Source organism: Rhinoraja longicauda, chromosome 2 (genome assembly GCF_053455715.1).
Source record: "Rhinoraja longicauda isolate Sanriku21f chromosome 2, sRhiLon1.1, whole genome shotgun sequence".
NCBI lineage: Eukaryota > Metazoa > Chordata > Chondrichthyes > Rajiformes > Arhynchobatidae > Rhinoraja > Rhinoraja longicauda.
The window spans coordinates 72,277,698-72,304,711 of NC_135954.1; the positions used below are offsets into that span (position 1 = coordinate 72,277,698).

General features: G+C 42.2%; 1 protein-coding gene across 5 annotated transcripts in view; it reads right to left on the minus strand.

Annotated features, from left to right (window-relative positions):
* Nucleotides 1-27,014, minus strand: part of LOC144605587 (retinoic acid receptor beta-like) — a 405,202-nt gene that overhangs the window by 120,018 nt on the left and 258,170 nt on the right. For 4 of the 5 annotated variants that reach the window (XM_078421038.1, XM_078421021.1, XM_078421045.1 and 1 more), the window contains one exon: nucleotides 19,873-20,021. The exons of the other annotated variant lie outside the window; for it this stretch is intronic. In XM_078421038.1, the coding sequence (XP_078277164.1) occupies nucleotides 19,873-20,021 (149 nt within the window). The remainder of the gene's footprint in view (nucleotides 1-19,872; nucleotides 20,022-27,014) is intronic. 5 annotated transcript variants of the gene reach the window in all.

Sequence of the window (27,014 nt, forward strand, 5' to 3'; positions counted from 1 at the left end):
TTTGCTTTCCGTCTGTGAGAAATTCATAATCAGGGTGACCTGACAGTGATTTGTGAATGTAAGGAATAAGCACAGCAGAAAACCAAACTACTGAAAACCAGCTTTTATTTCTAGTTCACAAGTTGAGCTTTAAAATAAAAACAGATCATTTTGAAGCATATTAAGGGTTTTTGGGTGAAAGGCGAGGACTAGAGGATTTGATAGCCAAAGGCTCCCACTGTTTGTGTAGAACCTGGGAAAAGGTGCAGAGATCTAAGAAATACCTAAATAAGCTCAATATGAAGTTGGGATATGCGTATCTTCTTATCAAGCAACTGACTTAAACAGCACTTGAATTTAATGAGAGTGAAATACTAGGAAGCAGTCATGAACAAGGCAAGCAAAAACTCTCCAAAGTGCAATATAAACAGACACAAAAAATGGGTACACAGTAGTCATGTGTGAAGAAATTGGAGAGGAGGAACACAACAGTTAATGTGAAGAGAATGAAGAGTGGAAACAAAATAATTAGTGTGAAGAGATTGGACAACAGGAACACAACTATCAGAGTGAAAATACTGGAGAAAGGGAACAGATGATGTGAAGACACTGGGCGAGTGGGGAACACAGTGGTGTATGTGAGTGGGAACACAACAGGCAGCATGAACATAAGGGAGAGTGGGAACAAAGCAAGGAATGAAAATTCAGATCAGCTTTGAAATTATAAAATGGTAGAGCAATATTGAGGGACAAATGACTTACTCTTGCTCCTAATTTATATGTTTGTATCAGGATGACCAGATTAGAATTGTGATGCAAGTAGCAAAATTAATTTATCAAACAAACAGTTTGTAGAAACAAAGAACTGCAGATGCTGGTTAATACACAAAAAGATGCAAAGTGCTGGAGTAACTCAGCATGTCAGGCAGCATCTCTGGAGAATATGGATAGGTGACATTTGGGATCGAAACCCTTCTTCAAGTTACTGAGTTATTCCGACATTTTGTGTCCTGGAGTGTTTGTATGTTGTCAGATGATATTATTCAGAAAGGTTATCCTGGAATCTATCAAGCTTGGAGAGGCAAGATAACAATGATAGTCTGCTTAAACTGTGGCTACTTCCTCTGACTTGAAACATATGCAACCAAAGTTCTGTAACTGTGTGGAACGCAAGGTTCACAAAATGGCTGCCTGGGATCACATGCGCAGATGGAAGTGAGAGACGAAACATAGCTATTTGTCATTGGGATAAAATAGGTGTCACTAATCCTGCAACTCCCTACTGGGATGATCTGATTGCAGATGAGCTAGACAAACTGACAGAGGCATCCATGATATTATGGGATTCAGTTATCAGGCAACTGAATCATCCAACCACAACCAGAGAGCATTGCTGAACTACTATCTACCTTTGGTGACCCTCCGACTATCCTTGATCGGACTTTGCTGGCTTTACCTTGTACTAAATGTTATTCCCTTATCAGGTATCCATAGTCTGCAAATGGCTCGATTGTAATCATGTATTGTCTTTCTACTGACTAGAAAGCATGCAACAAAAGCTTTCCACTGGACCTCAGTACACATGGACCTCAGTGGGAGGAGTTGGCTGCGCCTAACGGCTGCGGCTCTCTGGCAGTCTGTTTGTCTTTTTTTCTTTTTTTTTGTTTGTGTCGGTGTTGGGATGGTTTTTGTTTCTGTTTTTGGCTGTGTATGTGTGGTGGGGGGGTGGGGTGTGGGTGTGGGGTGTGGAGGTGGGGTGGGGCGGGGGAAACCTTTATTTTATTAGGTCTCTTCCCCGGGGCGCAGCTCGCCCGCGGGGCCTTCCATCGCCGGCGCGGCTCGGCTGCGGGACTTAACATCGCCAGCGCGGCTCGGCCGCGGGACGTTTCAGTGCCCGGTGCGGCTCGGCCGCTGGACTTAACATCGCCAGCGCGGCTCGGCCGCGTGACGTTTCGGTGCCCGGCGCAGCTTGGCCGCTGGACTTAACATCGCCAGCGCAGCTCGGCCGCGGGACGGTTCAGTGCCCGGTGCGGCTCGGCCGCTGGACTTAACATCGCCAGCGCGGCTCGGCCGCGGGACGTTTCGGTGCCCGGCGCGGCTTGGCCGCTGGACTTAACATCGCTAGCGCGGCTCGGCTGCGGGACGTTTCGGTGCCCGGTGCGGCTCGGCCGCTGGACTTAACATCGCCCGGTGCGGCTCGGCCGCGGGACGTTTCGGTGCCCGGTGCGGCTCGGCCGCGGGACGTTTCAGTGCCTGGTGCGGCTCGGCCACGGGACGTTTCGGTGCCTGGTGCGGCTCGGCCGCGGGACGTTTCAGTGCCCGGTGCGGCTCGGCCGTGGGACGTTTCGGTGCCCGGTGTGGCTCGGCCGCTGGACTTAACATCGCCCGGTGCGGCCGCGGGACGTTTCGGTGTCCAGGGCGGCTCGGCCGCGGGGCCTTCCATCCCCTTGCGGGGGCTGTGCGTGTCGTTTGCCTCGGTAGGGGTCGAGCTGCCTGTCCGTGGGTGCGGGGGGAAGAGAGGGGAAGTTTTGTTGCCTCCATCACAGTGAGGGGGTGTTTGGAGTCACTGTGATGGATGTTTGTGTTGGGGTCGGGTGTCCTGTGTTTTTTTCCTTTTTGCTGTGTTTTGTGTGACTGCTGAAATTTCGTTCGGTGTAAAAAGCCGAGTGACAATAAAGTGTTGTTATGTTATGTTATGTTATGTTATGTTATGATAATAAACTAAACTGAGCACAAGGCAAACAAAAAAAAAAGGCAGGCATTAAATCACTCCAATGAGACAGAGGCCATCTAAACGTGAGAATGTCAGCTCAATCTGCAACTGCAATCATGACATAGTTAGTTTCCAGGTGTTCTGACGAAGGCAGAAGCCAAAGGAATGTTCTCCAGAAGGGAACAAGAGATGAGATTTACAAGCCAAAACAAATGAGAGCATTCAAAAAAAGCTGTACAAGAAAAAGGTGAGACTGCAAATTGTTGTATGTGGAGGAGCAGCACATGAATAGACAGTTCGGAATCGATGAGAAAATGTTGGAATATAGAGAGCGTAAAAGTTGTCCTTGAGTTTGGGAAATGCAAATAATACCTTAGATGTTCAGCATTCTCCAGAATGGCCTGCAAGTGTCTGCAATGATGTCAAATGGTTTGTAACCGGGCATATATCAAGGACAGTCTACTGGATGATCTTGGACAATGTATAGATACAGGACAATAGGATGCTACAAAATTTCCAAAGAACAAGGAACCTGCAATGTATCTAGGAGTATTATTGTGTATATATGTTCTTGAACTGTAACTAAATTTACCAGTTGGTGCTTGAATATATCTGAGCTTGTATTTATCAATGATCTGTGTTCACTTATCAGTGTATTTAAGCCTCCAATGTAAACGTGTTTATCTGAATAGTTATTTCTTTACTTGACAAGGTGTGTTTCGTTAACTGTTAAGAGAAGTGTTGTCCTAAGATAGGCGAGACTGAGTCACATCATTATACCTTGTAACATGATTTGTACCAAGCTTGCAGTTCAGATGAGAACAAATGGCCACAAATAAAGGTTATGTTTACCTGAAACTCCATGTCTAAATGAGTTAATAAACCGCAGTGATATTCAGCTTTGAGACTGGCTCAGAACAATTCATAATTCATTTATCTTGAAACATATTTCTTCAACTGAGCTTTCCAGCACCTGTTCCAATATCCTAATTTTATAATTCTCCTGGAAAATGTTGGGGCATTTAGTTGTTTAAAGGTATTATACAGATGCAAGTAGCTGCTTATCTTGATCTCTATCAATGCCCTTGGTGTACAACAGTAGACACCTCAGGTATCTGCAAATAAACTGTTATTTCCATTATCAGATGAAATCTGGTTATTAAAAGCTCTAGAGTAGCAATCCAGTATGACCCTCTCCACGATTCCTCTTCCTTACAGAGGACATGTTAGATCTGAGTACAGCTGAGATGGTGAACTCATTATTTGGAAACAGGTTGCTGGTGTAGATCCAGCACCCACAATCAAAGGGGGGAAGGGGCACCCACCCAAGCCAGCATTGAAAGCTCTGACACAGACCCAGATCTTCATGCTGATATACAAGTTTGGCAGACAGTGCTCATACCTTTTAAATATTTGATCAATTGCATGAGCAATAACTGGTTGTTATCAGAGTCAGAAATATGGAATTTGCAATTAATGTTTAAATTAATAGTCCATGCAGAATGCTCATGTTCCTTATACTTTCACTATTAACAAGATTCGGCAGCTTATTTTTAATTCTTAATTAGGTGAAATACTATCTTGGTAAAGAAAGTGTAAAGTGATACACAGGAGCACAAGCACAAAAGCTATGAGTAAAGCAATTTACCAGATGCATTATTTAAACACAGAGCCTCATATGTCTGTTTTTTCTTGTGTAAGGTATAATAGAGTTTCTGCTCTGAAAAGATGCAGAAGGCAGAGAATAAATGTTGCACCAATTGGTTCAGTAGCTCAAGGAAGTTCTTCAATCTGTTCTCTCCGCAAAGCTCAATGTTAGCAAACTGAGCTCTGAATTTTGCATCAGCTAAATTTGTTGCACTTTTGGAAGGTTCGATTCAGCAGCTTTTTCTCTCCAATGCAGTTTGAGCCAGACCTACGACCATAATGATTTGGAGTGTTCATTAGTAAATTAAATTTTGTAAAATACATCATGCATTTCAGCCCACTGTGGGTATCATACTGTGCGCAATCCTGTAAGACAGGAATTATTTCATTCTCTGTAAACAGCTGGGGCTTAGCCAAGGTAAATGTTGGAAGCCTTGCAGTCACACATGAAGTCACAGTGACTTTGATTGATAACTTGGAGTGTTGACGCCCGCAACTCACACGTTTTAAACTGTGTTGGATGTACAGACCATCCCCCAGTTAACAAACGGGTTCCCTTTTTGTAAACATCAAAATGTTGATTTTAACTATGTATCAAAAATATTACTCAAAAAAATTACATGATGTGGAAACCATATCTCCACAGGGCCTGTTCCACTTAGGCGATTTTAAGGCGACTGCCAGCGACTAGGCTGTCGCCGACAGTTCACCGGATATGCATCTCCCGTACATTTTCAAAGAATGCCCACACTCCGCACAAAAATCCATTTAACCACTTTTAAAATTAAATTTCTGAATACTGCTATTAGTAAACTGGAAGTCAATCCAGTTTATGCCTTGTTACCGTGAAGCTTGGTTTTCAAATAACCCGGGCAAGTTGTTATATTTCAAAACTCTCAAGTACTTAACGACTTGTCGGTGATTTCAGCGAAAATTAGGATGCTGGAGAAGCATTGACAGCATGGGAATTTTGCGATGTTTCCGAAGGCGGTGTAGTCTCGACCTGACTCGGCATTGTCATGGTCATTGTCGCCGGGTAAAAGAAAATTTCAGCGATCTGCTACGACTTTGACAGTCGCCAGCAGTCACCTAAAAAATTGCCGAAGTAGGACAGGCCCTTAATGTTCTAGCGCACAAAACAGAAACTGCACCAGTTAGATTTGAATAGCTCAGTTCCAGACCAGCTGAGAAAGCATGCACACAGTAATTTGTGTAAAGTTGTACATGACTAAATTGTTGTTTTCCCTGTGGATATTGCAATTTAGCTAAAATGGAAAATGTATTTGTATCTCAGTGTTAAGTGCACAAAGATTATTGATGCTACCTTCCTTCATCACAGTATTTACCAGCACAGAATTAAGACAAGAGGATATTAACATGAAGGTGACCTTTTCATGTATTGTCAAATACTTAAACCAGTTCTCTTCCGTATTCAAATCTGCAGAAACCTGTACAAACTAAACTGGCTTGATGACAAGCCTTTTCAGGAATATCTTCCTATTTTGAATAAGGTTTTGTTCTCTTCATTTTATCTCCTTCTGCAAACCCCTTCCCTTTCCACCGCTCACTAAACATGTTCCTGATATAACCATCCATTTCTGAGTGAGAATGCGCTGCCATCTTGTTCTGTAGTGTCTCATGACTCTTACCAGTCTCATACCAATTTCTACAGATACATCACAGATAGCATCCTATCCAGAATCATCGGACCTTGGTTTGGCAACTGCTCTGCTCAAGACTGCAAAGAAATTGCAGAGAATTCTGAGCCCAATCCATCATGTAAACCAGCCTACCTCCCCCCAGTGACTCCATCTATACCTCATGGTCCCTCTGCAAAGCTGCCAACATAATCAAGGATCACAAACCCCAGTCATTCTCTCCTCTCTCGCATCATGCAGAAGATACGAAAGTTCGAAAGCATGTACTACAACTGTGCAATTAAGTTTAGAGCTAATGTGTGGCTCAGATTGGTGTGAATTTATTTGGTCCATTTGATAGATGATGTACATTTTGGAAATATAAATTCAAAATTTGCAAAAGGTAGATGTTATAACCAGCAGTAAGCTCAACAATACAAAATATTCAGTTCTGCATTTTAAGTTTCACCATACAAAAGCATTATTATTAAAGTAGAACTGTCACAAGGACAAAAAAAAGTTTGCAGAAGAAGCAGGTTGTTGGTAGAGAAAATTTTATTAGAAAATGTTGGACAAAATACCTCTAATAAATAACAACAGAGGACATATTCAATGTAATGTGCTCAGGTTCACAGAGGGAGTGTGAAATCTGTGTGTACTGGTATTTTAAATGCAAATGCAAGTAAACAATACAATGAAATGCCAATGGTATGTGATGTCTTATACAATGCTGCAGTGAGTAAGAGCAAAGTGATTATAAAATATTTTACAACACACTACTCAATGGGTCTGAATTGGGTTCATTTCTTTTAGAAACAGAATCAAATCCAGAGAGAGTAAATGGTGCAAGTTTGTCACGATTGTGCTAAAAATGTGGAAAGACGAGATTCTGGACTATTTCCCAATAAATTATTTGGAAGTATTGTGATGTTGTATTTCACAGAACAAAATTAGACTACAGTACGGCCAGACAAAGTGCTTTGAGAACCATAGCACAATAGGTTACCATTCAACCCATGATGTCTGTGCCAACAGCGTATTTGAGAGGTCATTAATTTAAAACTTGTTAGAGTGAGGTGAGTGTAATATATTTAATGCAGAGGATTTGCTGAATTGCAGAATGTTTCCTACAGGAATCATTCAGGACTAACAACATTTTGTCTTTTAACAGATGGCTGGATAAATATTTGGCACAAAGGAGATTGAGCTCCAAGGAGTGAACGAACAGGCCTGTGGGATTGCTTGGTTGCTTTAACAAAGGGGCAGCACAGACACCATGGGTTGAATGGCAACCTTCTGTGCTATAAACAGTGATTCTGTGGTTTGTTTGGCAGTACTGTAGTCCAATTCTTTTCTGTGAGATACGTTACAATGCTTCAAAAGGCAAGAGATTCTTAAAGGGTTAATAGTCTGCCAAAAGTTTGATGATGCAAGTCTAAAACTGGAGGGAAACCAAGAAACCTCTCAATTACCATTGATGTAGTTTCAAACTGTATCACAATTTTTAGTTGTGACAATGCTGGGGACTCAGCACTATTGGTTATTTTTAACTTCCTTGTGTATCTTTTTTGTTCCTATTCCTTGTCCTCAGCAGAGGCAGACAGTGTGGCACCATTACAATTTTAATTATCCACATAAACTGGTTTGTCTAAAGTGCCATTAAAATGCCACCAATGCCTTTCACATTCTACAGCTTGCTATTCTTGCCAATAAAATGCCCTAGGCAACTAACCTACCCATTTCAGAAACTTGCCAAAAGCCCAGTAAGCACACTGCTAGCAATGGAATGTTGTCTTTTCAGGGCAAGGACAAGTAACAAGAATTTAACAGGCAGCAGAATCTGCCAAAGCACTGGTTCTTTTCTGTCACAAACAATACTAGCATTGTTCAAGAGTCATTGCACTAGGGTTTCAAAAACGGCTGCAATGACCATGAAGTCCTTCTCTGCTGCTTTTGAAAAAAACCAGCATATTTTTAACAACTATTCTCTGATCCTGTGACTGCAATTCATTTTACAGCGATCAGTGAAGAAACATTCAAATTGCAGAATTCCTTCTGTATCATGTCAGAGGGTGGAGGCTGAGGAGTTGGTTAGGAAGGGGGATTGGTTGGAGAGGGAAAAAATATACATTGGTCATTTACCAGTCAACATGAAGAGGGTAACGGGAATATTTACATAATGCAATCAAGAAGTAAATACTTTAATTTGTGCTATGAAGTTAAACTTGTCGAGCATCAAAATCTACAGATTGATCATTTTTCTTTCAAACATAGGTTCTCACAAAGCACTTTAATAGGGACACTGGTACATTCATTTGTGAAACAGATCACAATAATTTCTGTACCTTTCAGTCACCATCTTTTTAATTGATACACAGTGTCCAAAAACCACGCTAATCTCCCAATACAACTGGATCCCATTACAAAATGGATTTGTGTAAGAAAACCTCTGATTGATTTTAGGTAACTAACCTACGAACACCCGCTCTTCTCCCCACCCCCCACCCCACCACCACACCCAACCCCATTCCCCCTCACCTCTCCTTCCACCAGTCGAGAGCTTCCAAACTACAGACATCACGTTACTTGCACCACCAGAGGGGAGAGAACACTCCTCGATCATTGTTATACTACAATCAAGAACGCATATTGCTCTGTTCCCCGTGCGGCTCTGGGACTCTGATCATTGTTTAGTTCACCTTAATTCTGACCTACAGGTAGAAACTTAAAATCTGCTACTCCTGTGGTCAGAACAATGAAAAAGTGGACAAGTGAGGCATTGAAAACCTACAGTCCTGCTTTGACTGCACTGATCAGGGAAGCAACCACAAGCCTCGATGAATATACAGACACCGTGACATCATATGTCAGCTTTTGTGAGGACATTTGCATTCCCCCTAGGACCTGGATCAGGTTCAACAATGACCCAGGCCAGGCCCCAAGTGGTCAAGATGGGGGAACACACATCTAGCCCCCTCACCCCGAACATAGGATCCCCCCAGGGTTGCGTCCATAGCCCCCTACTGTACTCCCTGTACACTACATGACTGTGTAGCCAGGTTCAGCTCAAACTCCATCATCAAGTTTGCTGATGACACTGTGGTGGTGGGCCGGATCTCCGACACCGATGAGAAGGCCTACCGGGAGGAGGTGGCTGATCTGGCACTCTGGTGTCAGGACAATAGCCTCCTCTTGAATGTCAAAAAAACTAAGGAGATGATTGTGGACTTTAGAAGGGCTCAACATCCAAATAAATGGGTCTACTGTGGATAGGGTGAGCAGTTTTAAATACCTGGGAGTCCACATCAAAGAGGATCTGACATGGACTACGCACATTGCCGCACTGGTGGGTAAGGCAAAGCAGCGCCTTTACCACCTTAGACAGCTGAGGAAATTCAGAGTGTCTCTGAGGATCCTTCAATGCTTCTACTCTGGGGCTGTAGAGAGCATCCTGTCCGGCAACATCACAGTCTGGTTTGGGAACAGCTCTGCCCAGGACAGGATGGCCCTGCAGAGAGTAGTGCGTTCGGCAGAACGCACCATAGGAACTACACTCGTCCCCCTGCAGGACCTATACATCAGGAGGTGCAGATCGAGAGCAAGCAAGATTATGAGGGACCCCTGCCACACCAGCAACGGACTGTTCCAGCTGCTACGGTCAGGCAAATGCCTCCGCTGTCATGCTGTGAAAACAGAGAGGATGAGACGGAGTTTCTTCCCACAGGCCATCAGGACTGTTAACTATTATAACTCCAGGGACTACATTTTTCTTTTCTGTATTAACTTTAATTTATATGCTGTAATTGTAATTATTTTTTTGCACAATCCGCAGGCATTGCCACTTTCATTTCACTGCACATCGTGTATGTGTATGTGACAAATAAACTTGACTTGACAAGCCTTGGTTTACAGCAGAACAAAAAACAGCTCTGCCAGTCTAAAGATGAGGCCTACAGGAGCAAGGATGCAGACCTCTACAGGCAGTCCAATTACAAGCTGAGAAGAGGAATAAGAGCTGCCATGGAAAGGTACTATGAGAAGTTGAGGAGCAAGTTAACAGCTAATGACTCATCTTCAGTGTGGAAGGGCTTGCAAGAAATCACAAGCTACAAGAAGAAAACCCCCCCCGCTCCTTGGACAATCGTCAGCTGACCAACGTTCTACTGCAAGTTCGATAGACAGAAACATAACCCTTGTACCTCCCCCCCCCCCTTCCCCACCCACTCCTCCCCAATCACCACTTCACACCTACTCACAGCCCGACTCCAGCCTGCAAAGACTCCAGTCTGCAAAGACTGGAGCTTCCCCACTCACTCCTGGCCAATCACCACTTCACACCTACTTACAGCCTGACTCCAGTCTGCAAAGACTAGACCCTTCCCCACCCACGCCTCCCCAATCCCCACTTACAGCCTGACTCCAGCCTGCAAAGACTGGGCCCTCATCCACTACCCACCCCCTCCTTGCTGCCCAACATCAGTCTGGCATCATCAACATCATCAACATCACTTCTCCATCACTAACAATAGAAATTGAGGTGCAAAAGCTATTCAGGAGACAGAAACGCCGGAAATCTCCAGGACCGTTTCCTCCTCTACTCTCAAACTCTGTGCTGAACAACTGGCACCAGTCTACACAGACATTTTCAACCAGTCCCTGCAAATCTGCTGTAGACACACAATGCTGGAGTAACTCAGCGGGTCAGGCAGCATCGAGTTACTCCAGCATTCTGTGTCAACTTTCGATTTTAACCAACATCTGCAGTTTTTTTCCTGCAAACCTGCACAGTCCTTGCCTGCTTCAAAGTCGCCACTATTGTTCCTGTACCCAAAAAGCCAAGAATTACTGGTCTTAATGACTGCAGACCTGTCGCACTGACCTCTGTAAACATGAAGACCCTTGAAAGACGTGCTGCCCTACCCAAAAAATATCACAAACCCCCTGCTGGACGCCCTGCAGTTTGCATACCAGGCCAATAGATCAGTGGATGATGCAGTCAATCTAGGCCTGTACTTCATCTTCCAGCACCTAGACCGCCAGGTAGGGTTGCCAACAGTCCCGTATTAGCCGGGACATCCCGTATATTGGGCTAAATTTGTTTGTCCTGCACGGGACCGCCCTTGTCCCATATTAGCCCCGGGGGATGCTGTAGGCCCGGACACTGTAGGCCCAGACACTGTAGGCCCGGATAATGTAGGTTAATGGAGTGTGTTCGGGGAGCAGGGCTGAGTGTGTTCCCCTAATGGAGGTTGCATAGCAACTCGCCTCCCGGCCCGGGCGGCCGCCATTGGTGGAGCGGGAGCACGTGGCCGCTGGCTGGACGAGGTCACTTGGGGGGCAGGCGATGATGTCACCCTTTGTCCATTATTTGGGAGTTGGAAAGTTGGCAACCCTACTGCCAGGGGACCTGTGCAAGGATTTTGTTTGTGGATTTTAGCTCAGCATTCAACACCATTGTGCCAGAGCTACTACACTCCAAACTCTCCCGGCTGACTGTGCCTGAACCCTGTCAGTGGATTACCAACTTCCTGACAGACAGGAAGCAGCATGTGAGGCTGCGAAAGACCATCTCGGACCCACAGACCCTCAGTATAGGAGCACCGCAAGGCTGCGTACTCTCCCCTCTCCTTTACTCTCTCTATACCAAAGAACTGCACCTCCACAGACTCCTCTGTCAAGCTTCTCAAGTTTGTGGACAACACAATCCTGATTGGACTGATCCAGGATGAGGGTGAAGCTGCCTCCAGACAGGAAGTGACACAGCTAGCATCCTGGTGCCATCGCACCAACCTGGAGCTCAATGCTCTTAAGACAGTGGAATTGATTGTAGACTTTAGGAGAGCTCCCCCTCCCCCTCCCCTCCTCCCACTCACCATCAACAACACCACAGTCACATCTGTGGTGTCATTTAAGTTCCTTGGAACCATCATCTCCAGGGGCCTTCAATGGGAGGCCACCTTCGACTCCACAATCAAAAAGACCCAACAGAGGATGTACTTCCTACGGCAACTGAGAAAACACAATTTGCCAACGGCAATGATGATCTCGTTTTATACTGCCTTTATAGAATCTGTCCTCACCTTCTCCATCCTGGTCTGGTTTGTCTCAGCCACCAAGCATGACATCCGGAGGCTACAAAGCATCGCTCGATCAGCCAAGAATGTTGTTGGCTGCAACCTTCCCCCCATCGATGAACTGTACACTGCAAGGGCCAGGAAGCGAGCAGGTAAGATCATCTCTGACCCCTTCACCCTGGCCACAAACTCTTTGAAGCATTTCCCTCTGGAAGGCAACTCCAGACTGTCAAAGCCGCCACAGCCAGACATAAAAACAGCTTTTTTACCACATGCAGTAGCTCTACTCACAACCAGAAGTCTGTAGCCTCCTTTTGTTCTGGTCTTTTATTTCATACTTCACATGTTTAAATTATAATGTTTTATCCTTAATTGTTTACTGTATATTGTGTTGTTACTTGCGAGCAAAGCAACAAGGCAAATTCCTTGTATGTATACATACTTGGCTAATAAAATGTATTCAATTCAAAATGTATTCAATTCCTTCTTCTGGCTTCACAATTCCTAACTCTTCCATCCATATCTCATACTTTTTTGTCTTTTGCCTTTGTCCATACATCTACCTATCCTGTATCAACCTATCACTTGGCAGGCTTTGTCTTGCCCTTCCTCTCTTCCAGCTTTCTTCTCTCTCACCACAATCAACCTGAAGGAGGGTCCCAACCCAAAACGTCACCTATCCATGTTCTCCACAGATGCCGCCTGACCCCAGCACTTTGTATCTTTCTTTCTCTGATTGAACTTGTTTTGCTCATGGATCCTTTGTATAAAACATTTGCTAAACACACTTGGCAACTTCCAAACAAAACTGCTTTACTGGGTGCATTGAATGATATGGATTACCAATATTTACTGTGCTATCAAAAACTTGAAAATATTAATGAAAAATTGAAGAATGCACTGAATAAAAATCATCAAATGTTTATACACCATTTGATTAAAAAACAAGGAATCACAGAACTGCCAAACTTATTGCTCCCATATTTTTTATAGGCTATCACAATAATTAACAATTATCTGAAAAGATCAGCAATGTAACAAATTACAATTGGCATTTGTAGTACTTTGAACCCCTGTGCCACTGCCCCATAATTCAAGTTACAACTAGGGTTTTAAAAAAATTATTTGCCTTAAATCAGCAAATTTAATTTTAATTTAACCTACAATAGATTTGCAAAATGCAGGTACGATGATTGATCATGAAAAAAACAACAATAATATTTTTTTCTACAGCTCCCATTTAATTCAATGCTCAGGGGGTAATCTGTGATAATATGGCTGTTTTCAATATGCTTTGAAATATTTACAACAATAACACTTTACTGATGGAATTAAACTCCATTTCATTGTATAGAAGCCGAATCGACCTTTCGATGTACACAAATTTACCCAGTCTTGGGAATTTCGATTTTGCATTGCTCTAGAAGATAATAGCATCTGCAATAGCTTAATGATTTATTGATTCTGCACTATTATTTTAATATGTCCAGTGTGCTTCAGTTCAGAAAGAGAATGAGAGCTTCATCATGCAGAGATAATCATGCAGAAATACAAAAGCAATAAATCATTATAAGATAATACACTTGCTAAAAATGTTGCCAGCAGAGCATTAATTGATTTTTAATAAAACCCCACATGGACAATACTTTGCAGATAGTATCTAAAGTCAGGAATTCAATGATAGAAATGTTGTGTATTGTAGCAAATAATATTACTAGCAACTGCAACAAAGGAGATGAAAAGGCAACATTCTCCAAGTTTACATTGTGTCTAAATAGAAAAGCCACTAAAAATAAGTGACAACTGAGACTCGACAATGATAAAAGCAATGAAATATCCATACAAAGTCTGTTCAAATATATATAAATAATATGACAATTACACTCTTTCAGTTAATCCTGACTGGATTCATTTGAGTTAAGAGAACTCTAGATAGCTCCAGTCTAGAACTGTAATATTACCGTTTCATTTTATTTTTAATTTAAATTCTACATTTGTAGAATTTTCTTGGATCAAAAAATATGCTACTTTTGAAACAAAGTATCAAACTTATATTTCCAATATTTAAAAAAATAATCTTGCGGCGTATTACTGCAGGGAAAAAATGTTAAATAACGTAAGGGTGCAAAACAAAATTGCTGAAAGAATTCAGCAGGGCAAACAATATCTGTGGAGGAAGGTGAATGGATATATTTCAGGTCAGGACCCTTCTTCAAACCGATCAGTCCATTTCCCTCCAAAATGCTGCCTGATTTGCTGAGTTCCTCCAGCACTTTGATTTTTCACTCAAGATTCCAGCAGCTGCAGTCTCTTTTGGTTCCAAAATAAGGATGCATATCAACTGAATTTACTGATATGAATGAAAAAGTCCAAGTGTCTGCAGTTTCTTGTGCAGACACTGACATTTCCATTTGATTCTGTTTGATGAATATTTTGATGCCCTTCCAACCAGCGAAAATGCATTCATTACTATCAGCATTTTCTATTTGGACAATTATCACCCAGCTAAGTACTGATCTTTGAGCAGACCCTTTGCACCTCCAACCCCCCAAACAAATTACAAACCTAAACTAAATGGTACATTAACCACAGTGGGATTTCATGTTTAGTGAATGTTAAGGAAGATCCAGATACCTACATACCAGTGGTACAATAACAGATTTATTGGATCTGGCCAGTTGGTGAGAAGACTGACCACAGAGCCATTACATCAGTCAGCTGCATCAAGCAGATAGTGTTAAATGTTGAAATGCTGGTTTCCATCCACATGAAACCAGATTGCACAATGAAGCTGGCTTTTTTTCCCAGAGCTTTCAAGATTCAGGTTGGTTTCTTGTTTCTGGTGTTATGGCCATGTGTTGAGAATCATGAAGGTTCTTGGTCCTCCAAAATATTCCAAATGGAATTTAAACTGGAGCTGGCGGAGTATGGACTTAAGCAAGAAGGGCTTCTTGGAGAAGAGCCGTCTTAAATTTAGTTGCGTCTGGTTGGATAACTATAGTAGGGTGAAGACTATTCCATGCTTTAATTGTGTGAGGGAAGAATGAATTGCTATGCACATCTGTCTTGATAGCTGGTATCTCAAATTGAATCGAATGCCCTCGTCTACTCCTGATGGATGGATGATTCAGACTGAGAAAGTTAAAAGGAAGAGAGCTGTTAAGTCCTCCCACAGGTCCTGACAGTGCGTAGATTGAATTTCCTGCCGTTAGACTGTCAGACATAATTGTACCCTGGATAGCACATTCATCTGCCCTTCCAAGGATATGATGAGCATGTTTATGTGGTTTTATGTAGTAAAAACATGGAGTCACCATCTACCAAAATTTTTAAAAAAGCATTTCTTGAAAGTAATTTGACTGTCCTGTGAACTCCAGATGCTTTTAGCAATAAGAAAGGAACTGAACCAAGAACTAATTTATGGATATGCCAAAAATAATGGACAATTGAAAAGTATTTTGTAAGTAAATTGTAAGTTTTACTCACCAGAATTTCAGGAAACAGTTGGGGTGATGCTGTCTCCATCTTCCAGAATGTTAAACCATTTGGTAATTTTGACTTTATTTGCAGATTGTCACGGATGAACCATGTAAAAACTGGCTTGCTCAGTGAAATGGAGCTCTGGGAGCCCATGGAATTCCAATCCTGCACAGTTTGTGCTTAGATAGGGCTCCAAGCCAATTTGAGCTGGAGGTCATCACCACACATTGTTAAATAAATGTAGGTTGGGAAGAGCAAGAGAGTATCAGAGTTAACTGTAATTTTAAAGATTATTTAATTTTCTTGAAAATAAGTGCATTAAGAGTGGGAGACCTATATTAAACATCAGAATACCAACTAGTTTTAACTCCACATTTGTAAAAGCTAAAGGTGAATAAGTATTTCCCAAAAGGAAGGAAACAAGAATTATGAATTGGAGGAGTTAATCTAACTTAAGAAATGAATATTCCACAGGTCGCTATGAGGACACCTGTTGCTCTTGAAATGACCTTGATTCAAAATTATAGTAAAATGAACTAAATTAACAAATAATTCAACAGAGGAGGTTGGAGTGAATTAATCAGCCATGGATTTTGAAAAGAATTATGCAAATGGTCAGAATGGTATAAAATGTAAAGCCTTGGCCATTGAACTGTATGGGTTAAATACTAAATGGGTTTGAAGGTAAATAAATGCCCTTTATTGCTTCCATTAACTTCATATAGTAGTAGATGCTTATTGTACTAGTTTACAAAGTTTGATGCCATTGACAGCAATGCAGGTGAATTCCAGCAACAGTGCTCATGCCGTAACCTCTCTTTTCTGTGTACACTTTGCATTGCGTGTACATACAGAAGAGGCTGTGCCATGCACAAGAGACTGAGACACATTTCCACCTCTGAAAGTCCTTGTGTCTTTGTTTTGAACAACATCATGGTCTCACTCCTCATCATTTTTGTAACCTCCACCAACCCATCAAGAAATCTGGAGCTCCCCAGTTCTAGCTTCTGTACCTGGTCTTGATTACTGCATTACTGTCAAGACAACAATTTGCCCCTCAATATCTGCAAAGCAAAGGAGCTACTTATTGACTTCAGGAGGTGTGGTGGAGTACGTGTGCCAATCATCATCAATGATGCCAAAGTGGAAACAGTCGAGAGCTTCAAGTTCCTTGGAGTAAATGTCACTAATAATTTGTCCTGTACCGATTGCATTCAATCTACAGCCAAAAGAGCACACTCTCTACTTCCTCAGGAGACGAAGGACATTTGGCATATCTCTAACCACTCTTACCAACTTCAACAGAGGCACTGTAGAAAGCAAACAATCAGATTACATCACATCTTGGTTTGGGAATAGCTCTGCCTGAAACCACAAAATATTGTAGAGAGCTTTGGATGTAACCCAGTCGATCACACAGACCAGCTTCCCCAACACTCCATCCACACTTCACTCTGCCTTGTGAATGCAGCCAATCAAGGACCTCAATCACCTGAAGAGTCTGAGGTCTGAAGCCACCAACAGTCTGAAGAAAGATCCCAACTCAAAATGTCACCTATCCATGTTCTCCAGAGATGCTGAAGTCAATAAGTAGCTCCTTTGCCACTGAGTCACTCCAGCACTTTGCATCTTTTTTTTGTAAGCTAGCATCTACAGTTCCTTGTTTCTACCTCCTTCACCCCAGACATTTCCACTTCCCTTATCTCCCATCAGGCAAAAGATACACGCACCAGAAAATTCAGGAACAGTTTCTTTCAGTAGTTATAAGACTACTGAATGGTCCTCCCTAAACTGTGGTGTCGTCCCATCTTCCAACCTACCTCAATCTGGACGTTAGACGTTTTCTCTGTAAATCTGTGGGCGTCACAGTGGTAGAGTTGCTGCCTTACAGCATGAGAAACCCGAGTTTGATTCTGACTATGGTCGCTGTTTCTATGGGGTTTATACGTTCTCCCTGTGGCCATGTGGGTTTAGCCAGGTGCTCTGGTTTCCTCCCACACTCCAAAGAATTACAGGTTTGTAATTGACTTCTTTCTGTACACTGTAAATTGTCCCCAGTGTGTAGGATAATGCTAGTGTACAGGGTGATCGCTGGTCGACGTGGACTCGGTGGGCATGGCATGGACATGCTGTATCTCTAAGGTAAAGTAACTCTAATGCTACCGTGCTATAACACTATATTCTGCACTCTGCAATTTTTCTCTTTGTACTGTCTGTAGTACTTGTGTTGTTTGATTATACTGATGCATAGTATAATTTGATTTGATTGGTAAGCATGCAAACAAAATCTTTTCACTGTGCCTCACTACACTTGATAATAATAAACCAAACCATTACCAATAGAGGTACTCGGATCTTCAGCTGCCAAAGTTCTCACTTTAAATCCTCTGCATAAACCTCCACCCATGGTACCTTCCTGATGTGCTTTAAAACTTACCCCTTTTACCAAGTTTTCAGATATGGCATGTTCTTATACGGCTCAATTTTTGATAATGCTTATACAAAGTGCCTTGAGGTATTTTATAATACTCGGATGCTATATAAATGGAAGTTGCTGTTGTTCAAAGAGACATTGTGAAGGTTGTGGCTGAAATATGACCACCTGTAACCATTGCAGGCTTAGAATGATCAGATTATTTCCAAAATACAGTCGTTGGTAAATCTGACATACCATTATGAATGGGACTCTGGTGTTACCCAACCTGAAGGCTCGAACTGGGTTATTATCACTGAGATATATAGGAATTACCTTGGTCTTGAAATTGATACAGTAAAAGAACCCAAGGATGATCCTCTGAAATGATTTAAGAAGAAAAGCTGGAAAATGTTGAACCTCTGACCTTTAGAATAAATGGAAAAGGAATGCTGAGGTAATAAGTAGAATAAAATGTATGTAATGTGGCATGCCGTACACTGACAACAGACAAGTTAGCATCAAATATTTATTCTTGAAAATTGTGATCAATACTTGGAATGGCAGTTGAGAAAATAGATCTGGATCTATTCAAGGAACAGTTAGATGCTGTCATGACAATTAATTTAATCAGCTATGTGCTCTTTGTGTTTTCTAAATTTTGAATACATATCAGTTTGTATTAACATAGAAAACAAACTCAGCAAACCTGCCTAGGTTTCCTTTCAGTGAGGATTGGGTTTCTATATCCCTAGTCATGAACATCTACAGTATACATGGAAAAAGTACTTTGGCTCATCGTGGTCATTCTTGCTTTAAAAGTAACAGATTTATCAACTGAACATTCAGATTTCAAAATTAATACCAATCCCATTCATGTAAAGTTCTGTTCCTATGCTGGACTAAACAAAAACAGAACTGTACTGCACAGGAACAGGCCCTTTGGTTCACAATATCAATGCCTAACATAATGCCAGGTTAAACTAATCTCCTCTGCCAACACATGATCTATATCTTCCATTCCCTACATATCCACCTGCCTATCCAAAAGCCTTTTAAGTGCCACTATTGTATGTCTCCACCACCACCCCTGGCTGTGCTTTCCAGGCACCCACCACTCTGTAAAAAAACGTGCCCTGCACATCTCCCTCAAACTTTTCCCCTCTCAGCTTAAAGCTGAGTCTTTAGACTCCTGTAGTCTTTGACATTTTCACACTAGGAAAAAGGTTTTAACTGTTTACCCTATCTATGCCTCATGAATTCTATGATTCTTCGAATAAAGGCACAGCAAATGCCCCAAAAAACTTCCACTTGAATTTACTATGCAGCTCCCTTTATATGAAACTGGTGGAATGGAACTGTAGGGCCACACAGAAGCAAAACATTTGCCCCACACCTCTTGCATCTTCCCCATAAGACAAATGTAATAAAATGCATTAACTGAATGAATAAAGTAGTTGGGTGCATAGTTGACAGACAAGCATTGCAGAGGAGGTTGGAGATGATAATGGCTATTGGGGGAGGTGGTGGAAAGTAATCCCAATTCAACCGATGATATCACTGAGTTTATAAGAAAAAACTCTGAGTTATTCCTGAAATCCATCCAAATGGATGAGATATTTTGGCTGTGTACAGTTGCAGTGAATAGTTCTGTAGCTGTTCCTTTTACTCATTTCTGATGGTTCCATAAATAATTGTCCCTAACTTGCTGACTGAAAATAAATATCTCTATCCAGGTGCCAGCACATGCTGGTGGCATGTAGTGCCACCAGCTCTCCCTCTAATGACAATCTGCAAAGTCTATGCTTGGAAACCGTACACATTGTCACATTGATATCTTCTACACCAGGTCCACAAAAAGCCAACAGTAATAATTTATGGAAAACCTTGTCAATAAAGTACATTCTCCACAGCAACCAGCAGCCCTACCTTGCATCCTTCACAGGCACTGACTCCATAGTGATAGCCTGATGACTTGTCCTGACAGACAAAGCAAGGTTTATACACTCGTGGGGGTGGAATTGGCGATGGTGGACTTGGTACAATCTCTTCAGAACTGGTACTCTGTGTTTCAATTGCTGAAAAAGAAAAGACAATATATGTATACATAGTGAACAGAAAAGATTACTTTAGCAAATCAGACAATTATTTTCTTCAAGATCCTTTTCCCTTTAATGTAGAAATAGTCTCATATTAAGAGATAAAGGAACAGGATAATCATCCTCACAAGATTAATTAGGTAAAATGCCAGGATTCAATGATTTAATGTATAGTTTTGCTACAATGGTAGAACAGCTCCACTGGTAGCTCCTTGAGTGCATTCCAAGAAACCTGCTCTGTATTCTTTGCTCTGGATGATCCAATACGGTGAACCTAAATTAGTTTCTGAGCAGTTTAATCATATTCTTTTTATCAAATCCAAGCATTCGTCACATTGGAAGCCCGGCAGTTAGTCAGTAAACCTTAACAGTAAACAATTAGTCAGTAGCTGTGCCACTATTTGATTTTCAAACACAGAAAATGAATCCAATGGCATTTTTATATTTAGTAGGCAGAATTCAGTTATTATACGATAAAACTTTATTCATAGGGAAATTGGTCTGCCGACAGTCACAACACACAATGTACACAAAAACTTGAAATTAAAAGTGAAAACAAAAAGAAACCGTCAAGCGACTGTTGGCTGGCTGCCGTGTGCACAGCGCCTTCACCAGAACAAATGAACAAACAAACAAACACAGGCTTATCCCTTGGACAGAGGATTCTAAACTAGAGAGCCCCCCTCCACACCGGGTCCCCCTTTGTTCTCCCATCGTCCCTCACAGCGGTCCCCATCATCTTCCTCTCCCCCTCATGCTCATCGACCACGAGGCACTGCTGCTGCCGAGGCCCTCAGGGCTCCCACCGCCGCCGGGTCTCCCGCTGCCAATGCTCCCACCGCCGCCGAGTCTCCCCCGCTGCCACCGGAGCTCCCATCACCGCCACCTCTGAGGCTCCTTCGGCCCAGCCAGGCCTTGCTGCCCGGCTTCACCGCAGTCCCCTGGGAGGCCTGTGGGACGTCGAGCCTATAGGGGCGCGTTCCGGTCTTCAGTTGTCGTTCTAGTCAGCGGCGACGCCATTGTTCAGCGGGAGGATTGGGCCCCCGCAGCTCCCAGGGTACACTCCCTCTGTGCCCGCGGCTCCCCGGGACACTTATTCTTCTTATTATTATGTTGAAGAGTATTCCAGTCTATGTCACCAAATAGTCTCATTATTTCCCCTAACCACACATTCCAGAGAAGGAAGAGATCATCACTTATTCCAACTGTATTTATTTTCATTAGACTCTCTTCTCGGTGTCCTAAGAGAGCTAAATAAAATATGTGGACTTTATCTTCTCTAGACCTTTAATTAACTTTACAGTAAACCACCCAAATGTGCATAGTTCTTAGCAGCCAGAATGAGCAACTTAGTGCACTGTACTGGCTGTACTATGACCTACATGGGGGCTTGTTATTAGAGGTTGGCAGTGAATCTCAGACTCAGTGACATGGAAACCATACACAATTACTCTTTGGTGCAATAGACAATAGACAATGGGTGCAGGAGGAGGCCATTGCCATTCAATGGCCATTGCCATTCTCAGTACCCCGTTTCTGCCTTCTCCCCATACCCCCTGACTCCGCTATCCTTAAGAGCTCTATCTAGCTCTCTCTTGAATGCATTCAGAGAATTGGCCTCCACTGCCTTCTGAGGCAGAGAATTCCACAGATTCACAACTCTCTGACTGAAAATGTTTTTCCTCATCTCAGTTCTAAATGGCCTACCCCTTATTCTTAAACTGTGGCCCCTTGTTCTGGACTCCCCCAACATTGGGAACATGTTTCCTGCCTCTAACGTGTCCAACCCCTTAATAATCTTATGCGTTTCGATAAGATCTCCTCTCATCCTTCTAAATTCCAGTGCATACAAGCCTAGTCGCTCCAGTCTTTCAACATATGATAGTCCCGCCATTCCGGGAATTAACCTAGTAAACCTAAGCTGCACACCCTCAATAGCAAGAATATCCTTCCTCAAATTTGGAGACCAAAACTGCACACAGTACTCCAGGTGTGGTCTCACTAGGGCCCTGTACAACTGCAGAAGGTCCTCTTTGCTCCTATACTCAACTCCTCTTGTTATCCTATGCATATTTGAAATGCTGCAATTATTAGTTTGGTTAAAGATTTCAAGTTGTCAATGAAAAGGAATTGATTGGCTAGACAAAGTTGCACACCTCTCCCATCAATTCATTCACCTCTCCCACCAATGTGTTAAATTCAATTGAGATAGATATGGCAGATGACAGTCAGATTACTCTGCAAATATATTTATGTTTTCAGCTGGCATTTCAACAAGTCGGTGTGCAGCACACAACAGCTTAAAATTTAACAGTAAATGGCGTTATACATTATCATAATGGCTGATGTGGAAAATTCAAAATTTGTGCAGTGACAGTCAAAGGTAAGTTTTAAAATTCATTATTGTATTATTATTATTATAGTAATACATTATTACTCCATTTTTGGTGTAGAAACATAGAAAATAGGTGCAGGAGGAGGCCATTTGGCCCTTCGAGCCAGCACCGCCATTCATTGTGATCATGGCTGATCATCCACAATCAGTAACCTGTGCCTGCCTTCTCCCCATATCCCTTGATTCCACTAGCCCCTAGAGCTCCATCTAACTCTCTTTTAAATTCATCCAGTGAATTGGCCTCCACTGCCTTCTGTGGCAGAGAATTCCACAAATTCACAACTCTGGGCGAAAAGGTTTCTTCTCACCTCAGTTTTAAATGGCCTCACTTTTATTCTTAGACTGTGTCCCCTGTTCTGGACTCCCCCAACATTGGGAACATTTTTCCTACATCTAGCTTGTCTAGTCCTTTTATGATTTTATACGTTTCTATAAGATGCCCTCTCATCCTTCCAAACTCCAGTGAATACCAGCATAGTCTTTCCAATCTTTCCTCATATGACAGTCCCTCCATCGCAGGGATCAGAACTAGAACTAGGAATGATTGACTCTCTGCATTGGCTCTAAACGAGAGTAATATTCTGCTGCCCAATCCTGTATTTTGCTTCCAATATTACTACCAAAATTAGTTTTTCAACAAAATCATATGTGAAATAATACTGATCAGTCACAGAGAAATATGAATGCTAAAAGTGCAGATAATAAATAAAGATCAGTACCATAACAGCGTAATGTGTTTTAACATGGAGTAAAGATAGCAGTTTAAAAATAACATAACATAATTTGTGTGAAATAGGTCAATAATAAAAATAATATTACATTTTACCTTTGATACTCTGGTTCAAATAATTAAACAAAATTGCATTGGCAGCTTATATCTCATTTTAGAAATCACAGGTGGATTGTACATAAATATATGTCTCCTGTCCACCATATTTCAATGCATTTACTTTCATTTAAAAATAATGGCATTTAGAAAATATAATTAAAAGGAATGAATGGGCACTGGGGAATAGATTACATGGATAGTGGTGGATCTACAAGGTATTTGAATGATTTGGAATTTGATGGTAATGTAGTTTTACCAGCAAGAAACTTACATCCAGCAGGTAATTTGAACCACATTTCAAAGTCTATTGGATTATACATCAAAAGCGAGACAGAAACTAAGAAATGTGGTGTACCACCTAATCTCATTGCTTAATTCATTGGTCAGTTGTCAGTGCTCAATCTAGATTTATCCAGTTAGACCTGCAGTTGCAGAAAGAGGGAAGTGGATGGATTTTCTTTAAATTTTTGTTGAGCTTTATTGCTGCAATATGGGAGAATAAAGATGGAAAATCAATAGCATGAACAAGAGGAAAGTTGACATGACTGAGTCGTAGGAAGGTCAAATGTAGTTACAGACAAAACTGAATGATCAGCGTGACCTGGCCACCCAATCACTAGATCTAGTTTTGGCTTGATACAGACAGTGGGGAAAAGTGGAATTAACAATTTGAATTAACAATGAATCAACAGCAATAAAGGATTACTACCATTATGTGACCTATTGGTGAATTAGATGATATGAAAACAAATGAAATTGTAATATCATTGACACCAATGTTGAGTACCGAAACATTTCTACCTACAACAAACAGAAACTGAATTGCAGAATGGTTGCAAGATGGTGGGAAGTCGTTCAGCTCAAGTCCATACTGACTCTATGTAAGAGCAATTCAGCTCTTAGTGACTATGTAAGAGCAATTTTGCTTTGCTCTCTCCCCAGAGCTCTGCAAATTCTTTCCTTCCAGACAAAATGTTGTAATGAATCCATCTCCAGTATCAACTCTGTGGTACATCCCAATCCTTAACAATTGCTAATGTAAAAAAAATCCTTGTATTTTTTGGTCAATCACCTTCATTCTCTGACTCTTAATTTTTGAGCCTCTCCTTTAATAGAAATAGCTTTTCTCTATTTCTGCTGTACATATCCATACCATTTTCGAGACCTCTATCGGATCCCCTTCCAAATGGAATTAATGTTGACAGACATCTTAATCAGCATGGATGAGCTGAGCTGAAGGGCAAATTTCCATGCTGTACAACTCAATGAATCTAAAATAAACTAGATTTCAAAATTCTAAAAGGGACACAAATAGTAAAATGACAACAGATTCTCGTTTATCTAAATAACTGAAGTCCCTTACCATTGCAATTGTTTTGTTTTAAATGTTTTCTGTACCATCTCCAAAGCCTTCACACCTTTCCTAGAATGCGGCACCCAGAAATGGCACAATACTCCAGTTGTGGCCATATCAATGTTTAAATTATTCATAAATTACTTGCACGTATGCCATGGCTTTATTTATAAACCTATGATCTGTATGCTTTTTGAACTACTTTCTCTACTTATATAGAAAAGCTTTGGTTTTTCATGCTATCACATAAAACCAAGTAATACTATACACAAATACAATCAAGCCAAACTCAAATAAATTAGGTAGAGCAAAGGGGAAGATACAGAGTGCAGAATATAGTTTGCAGCATTGCAGTGCACCTATTCTATTGACAAAGTTCAATGTCCGCAATGGGGTAGAGGTGAATTGGACAGTACCCAAGCTTATGGAAGGACCGTTCAAAGCCAGATAATAGAGGGCAAGAAGCTGTTCCCGAGTCTGGTGGTGCACGCTTTCAAACTTCTATATCTTCTATCTGATGGGAGTGGGAAGAAGGAATGACCAGGGTGCAACAAGCCTTGGATTATGTTGGCTGCTTCTGCGTGGCAGCATGAAATGCAGATGATGTCAATGGTGGGGAGGCTGGTCTGTATGATTGACAGGGCTACATTCACAACTCTTGCAATTTCTTGCAGTCTTGGACAGATCTATTCCTAAACCAGGCTGTGATGCAATGTAACAGTATGCTTTCTATGGATCATCTATAGAAGTTTGTAAGAGTCATTGGAGGCATGTCAAATTTGCTCAGTCTCCTGAGAATGTCAAGGCTCCTGAGGATGTGGTGTGCTTCTTTGGCTGTGGCTTCAATGTGGTTGGTCCATGACAGATCATTGGTGACATTAGCGCCAAGGAATTTGGTGGTCAGAAAGACAAGAATCCAGTGGCATACTGGAGCTGATTCCTAGCTCCAGGAATTTGGAGATGAGTTTGAATGGGAATATGGTATTGAAGACAGAGCCGCAGTTGATAAATAGGAGTCTAACATAAGTGTCCTTGCTGTCTTGGTGTTGCAAAGATGCGTTTAGAGCCAGGAAGAGGGCATCTGCTGTGGACGTGTTGAGACGGTAAGCAGACTGCAGTGGATCAAAACTGTCTGGGAGGCTGGAGTTAATGTGCACCATCACCAGCCTCTCGTAGCAGTTCATGATGATGGATGTCAGAGCCACTGGATGGTACAGTAAGCCCTCATTATAATGGACCATGTGGGGGGGGGGGGGGGGTACCATTTTGTCCACAATAACTGAATAAGGGGGGTTAAATGTTAACTAGTTTAATTCAAGGCCGGGTGGGAAGAAGGCATTGGGAGGATTAAACCAGGGGGAATTCACAGGCCGGCGAGGCACAGAGCCCCCGGCCCCACGTGCGGTGCAGGTGCATCAGGGCAGCCCCAGTACACACGCCACCTTCGTGCTGCTCGCTCTCTCAGCTCCAACAATCAGAAACACGCCACCTGGCGCCAGCTCACTGGGTAACTTGGCGGCAGTGGGGGACGGTGCGATGGGAGCCTGGCGCTGTGACCAGGCGACCAAGGCACGCATTGCCAGGGTGAAGCAGGTCCAGTGGCGCACGATGTGTCTGCATCCAACATTCCGAGACCTTGCTATGTTGCAGCCGCTGCAGAACCATGCCCAAAGCAACGTACTTTAAGACTGTTTTACTGTTTACTCTCTCTCTCTCTTCGCTGCTGCTTTTCCACCTCCCTAAACTCCACTGCACATCACCCACCAACTACCACCACGAGCGGACGTCTTAAAAAAGGCCGTAATAACAAGGGTGGACTGTAGTCATTAAGGAGCACTATCTTACTTTTCTTTAGCACCCAAATAATAGTGATCCAGCATGAAAACAGGTCCTTCAGCACAATTCATCTGTGCCGGCCAAGATGCCTGCTAATCCAATTTGCTCGTGTTTGGCCCATATCTCTCTACATCTTTCCTATCCATATAGCTGTTTAAAACTCTTCTAAATTTTTAATGTCATTTTATGCCTTTTTATGTTATAATACAAAATATAGTGGAAACACTCAAGAAGTCGGGCAGCAATTGTGCAAAAAGAAACAAAGCTAACATCTCAGGTAATCAGAATGAAGAAAGACAGCAAATAAGTAAGTTTTCAATTGCAGAAAAGGTGTAGGAGGGGTGGACAGGACAAAGGCAGTATCTCTAGTTTATGTTCTCTCTTTTCATTCTTACTACCAAACTATAATCTTTCACCTTTCTCAGCATTAGATTTCAGGCTGAGGATCATACTGGAGTACCAGACGTTGCTGATATTACACCATCAGCCAATCCATCAACCTGTCTCTTTGAACTTGAATTTGATTACTCTCTTTCTCACAGTTCACACACCTCCAGA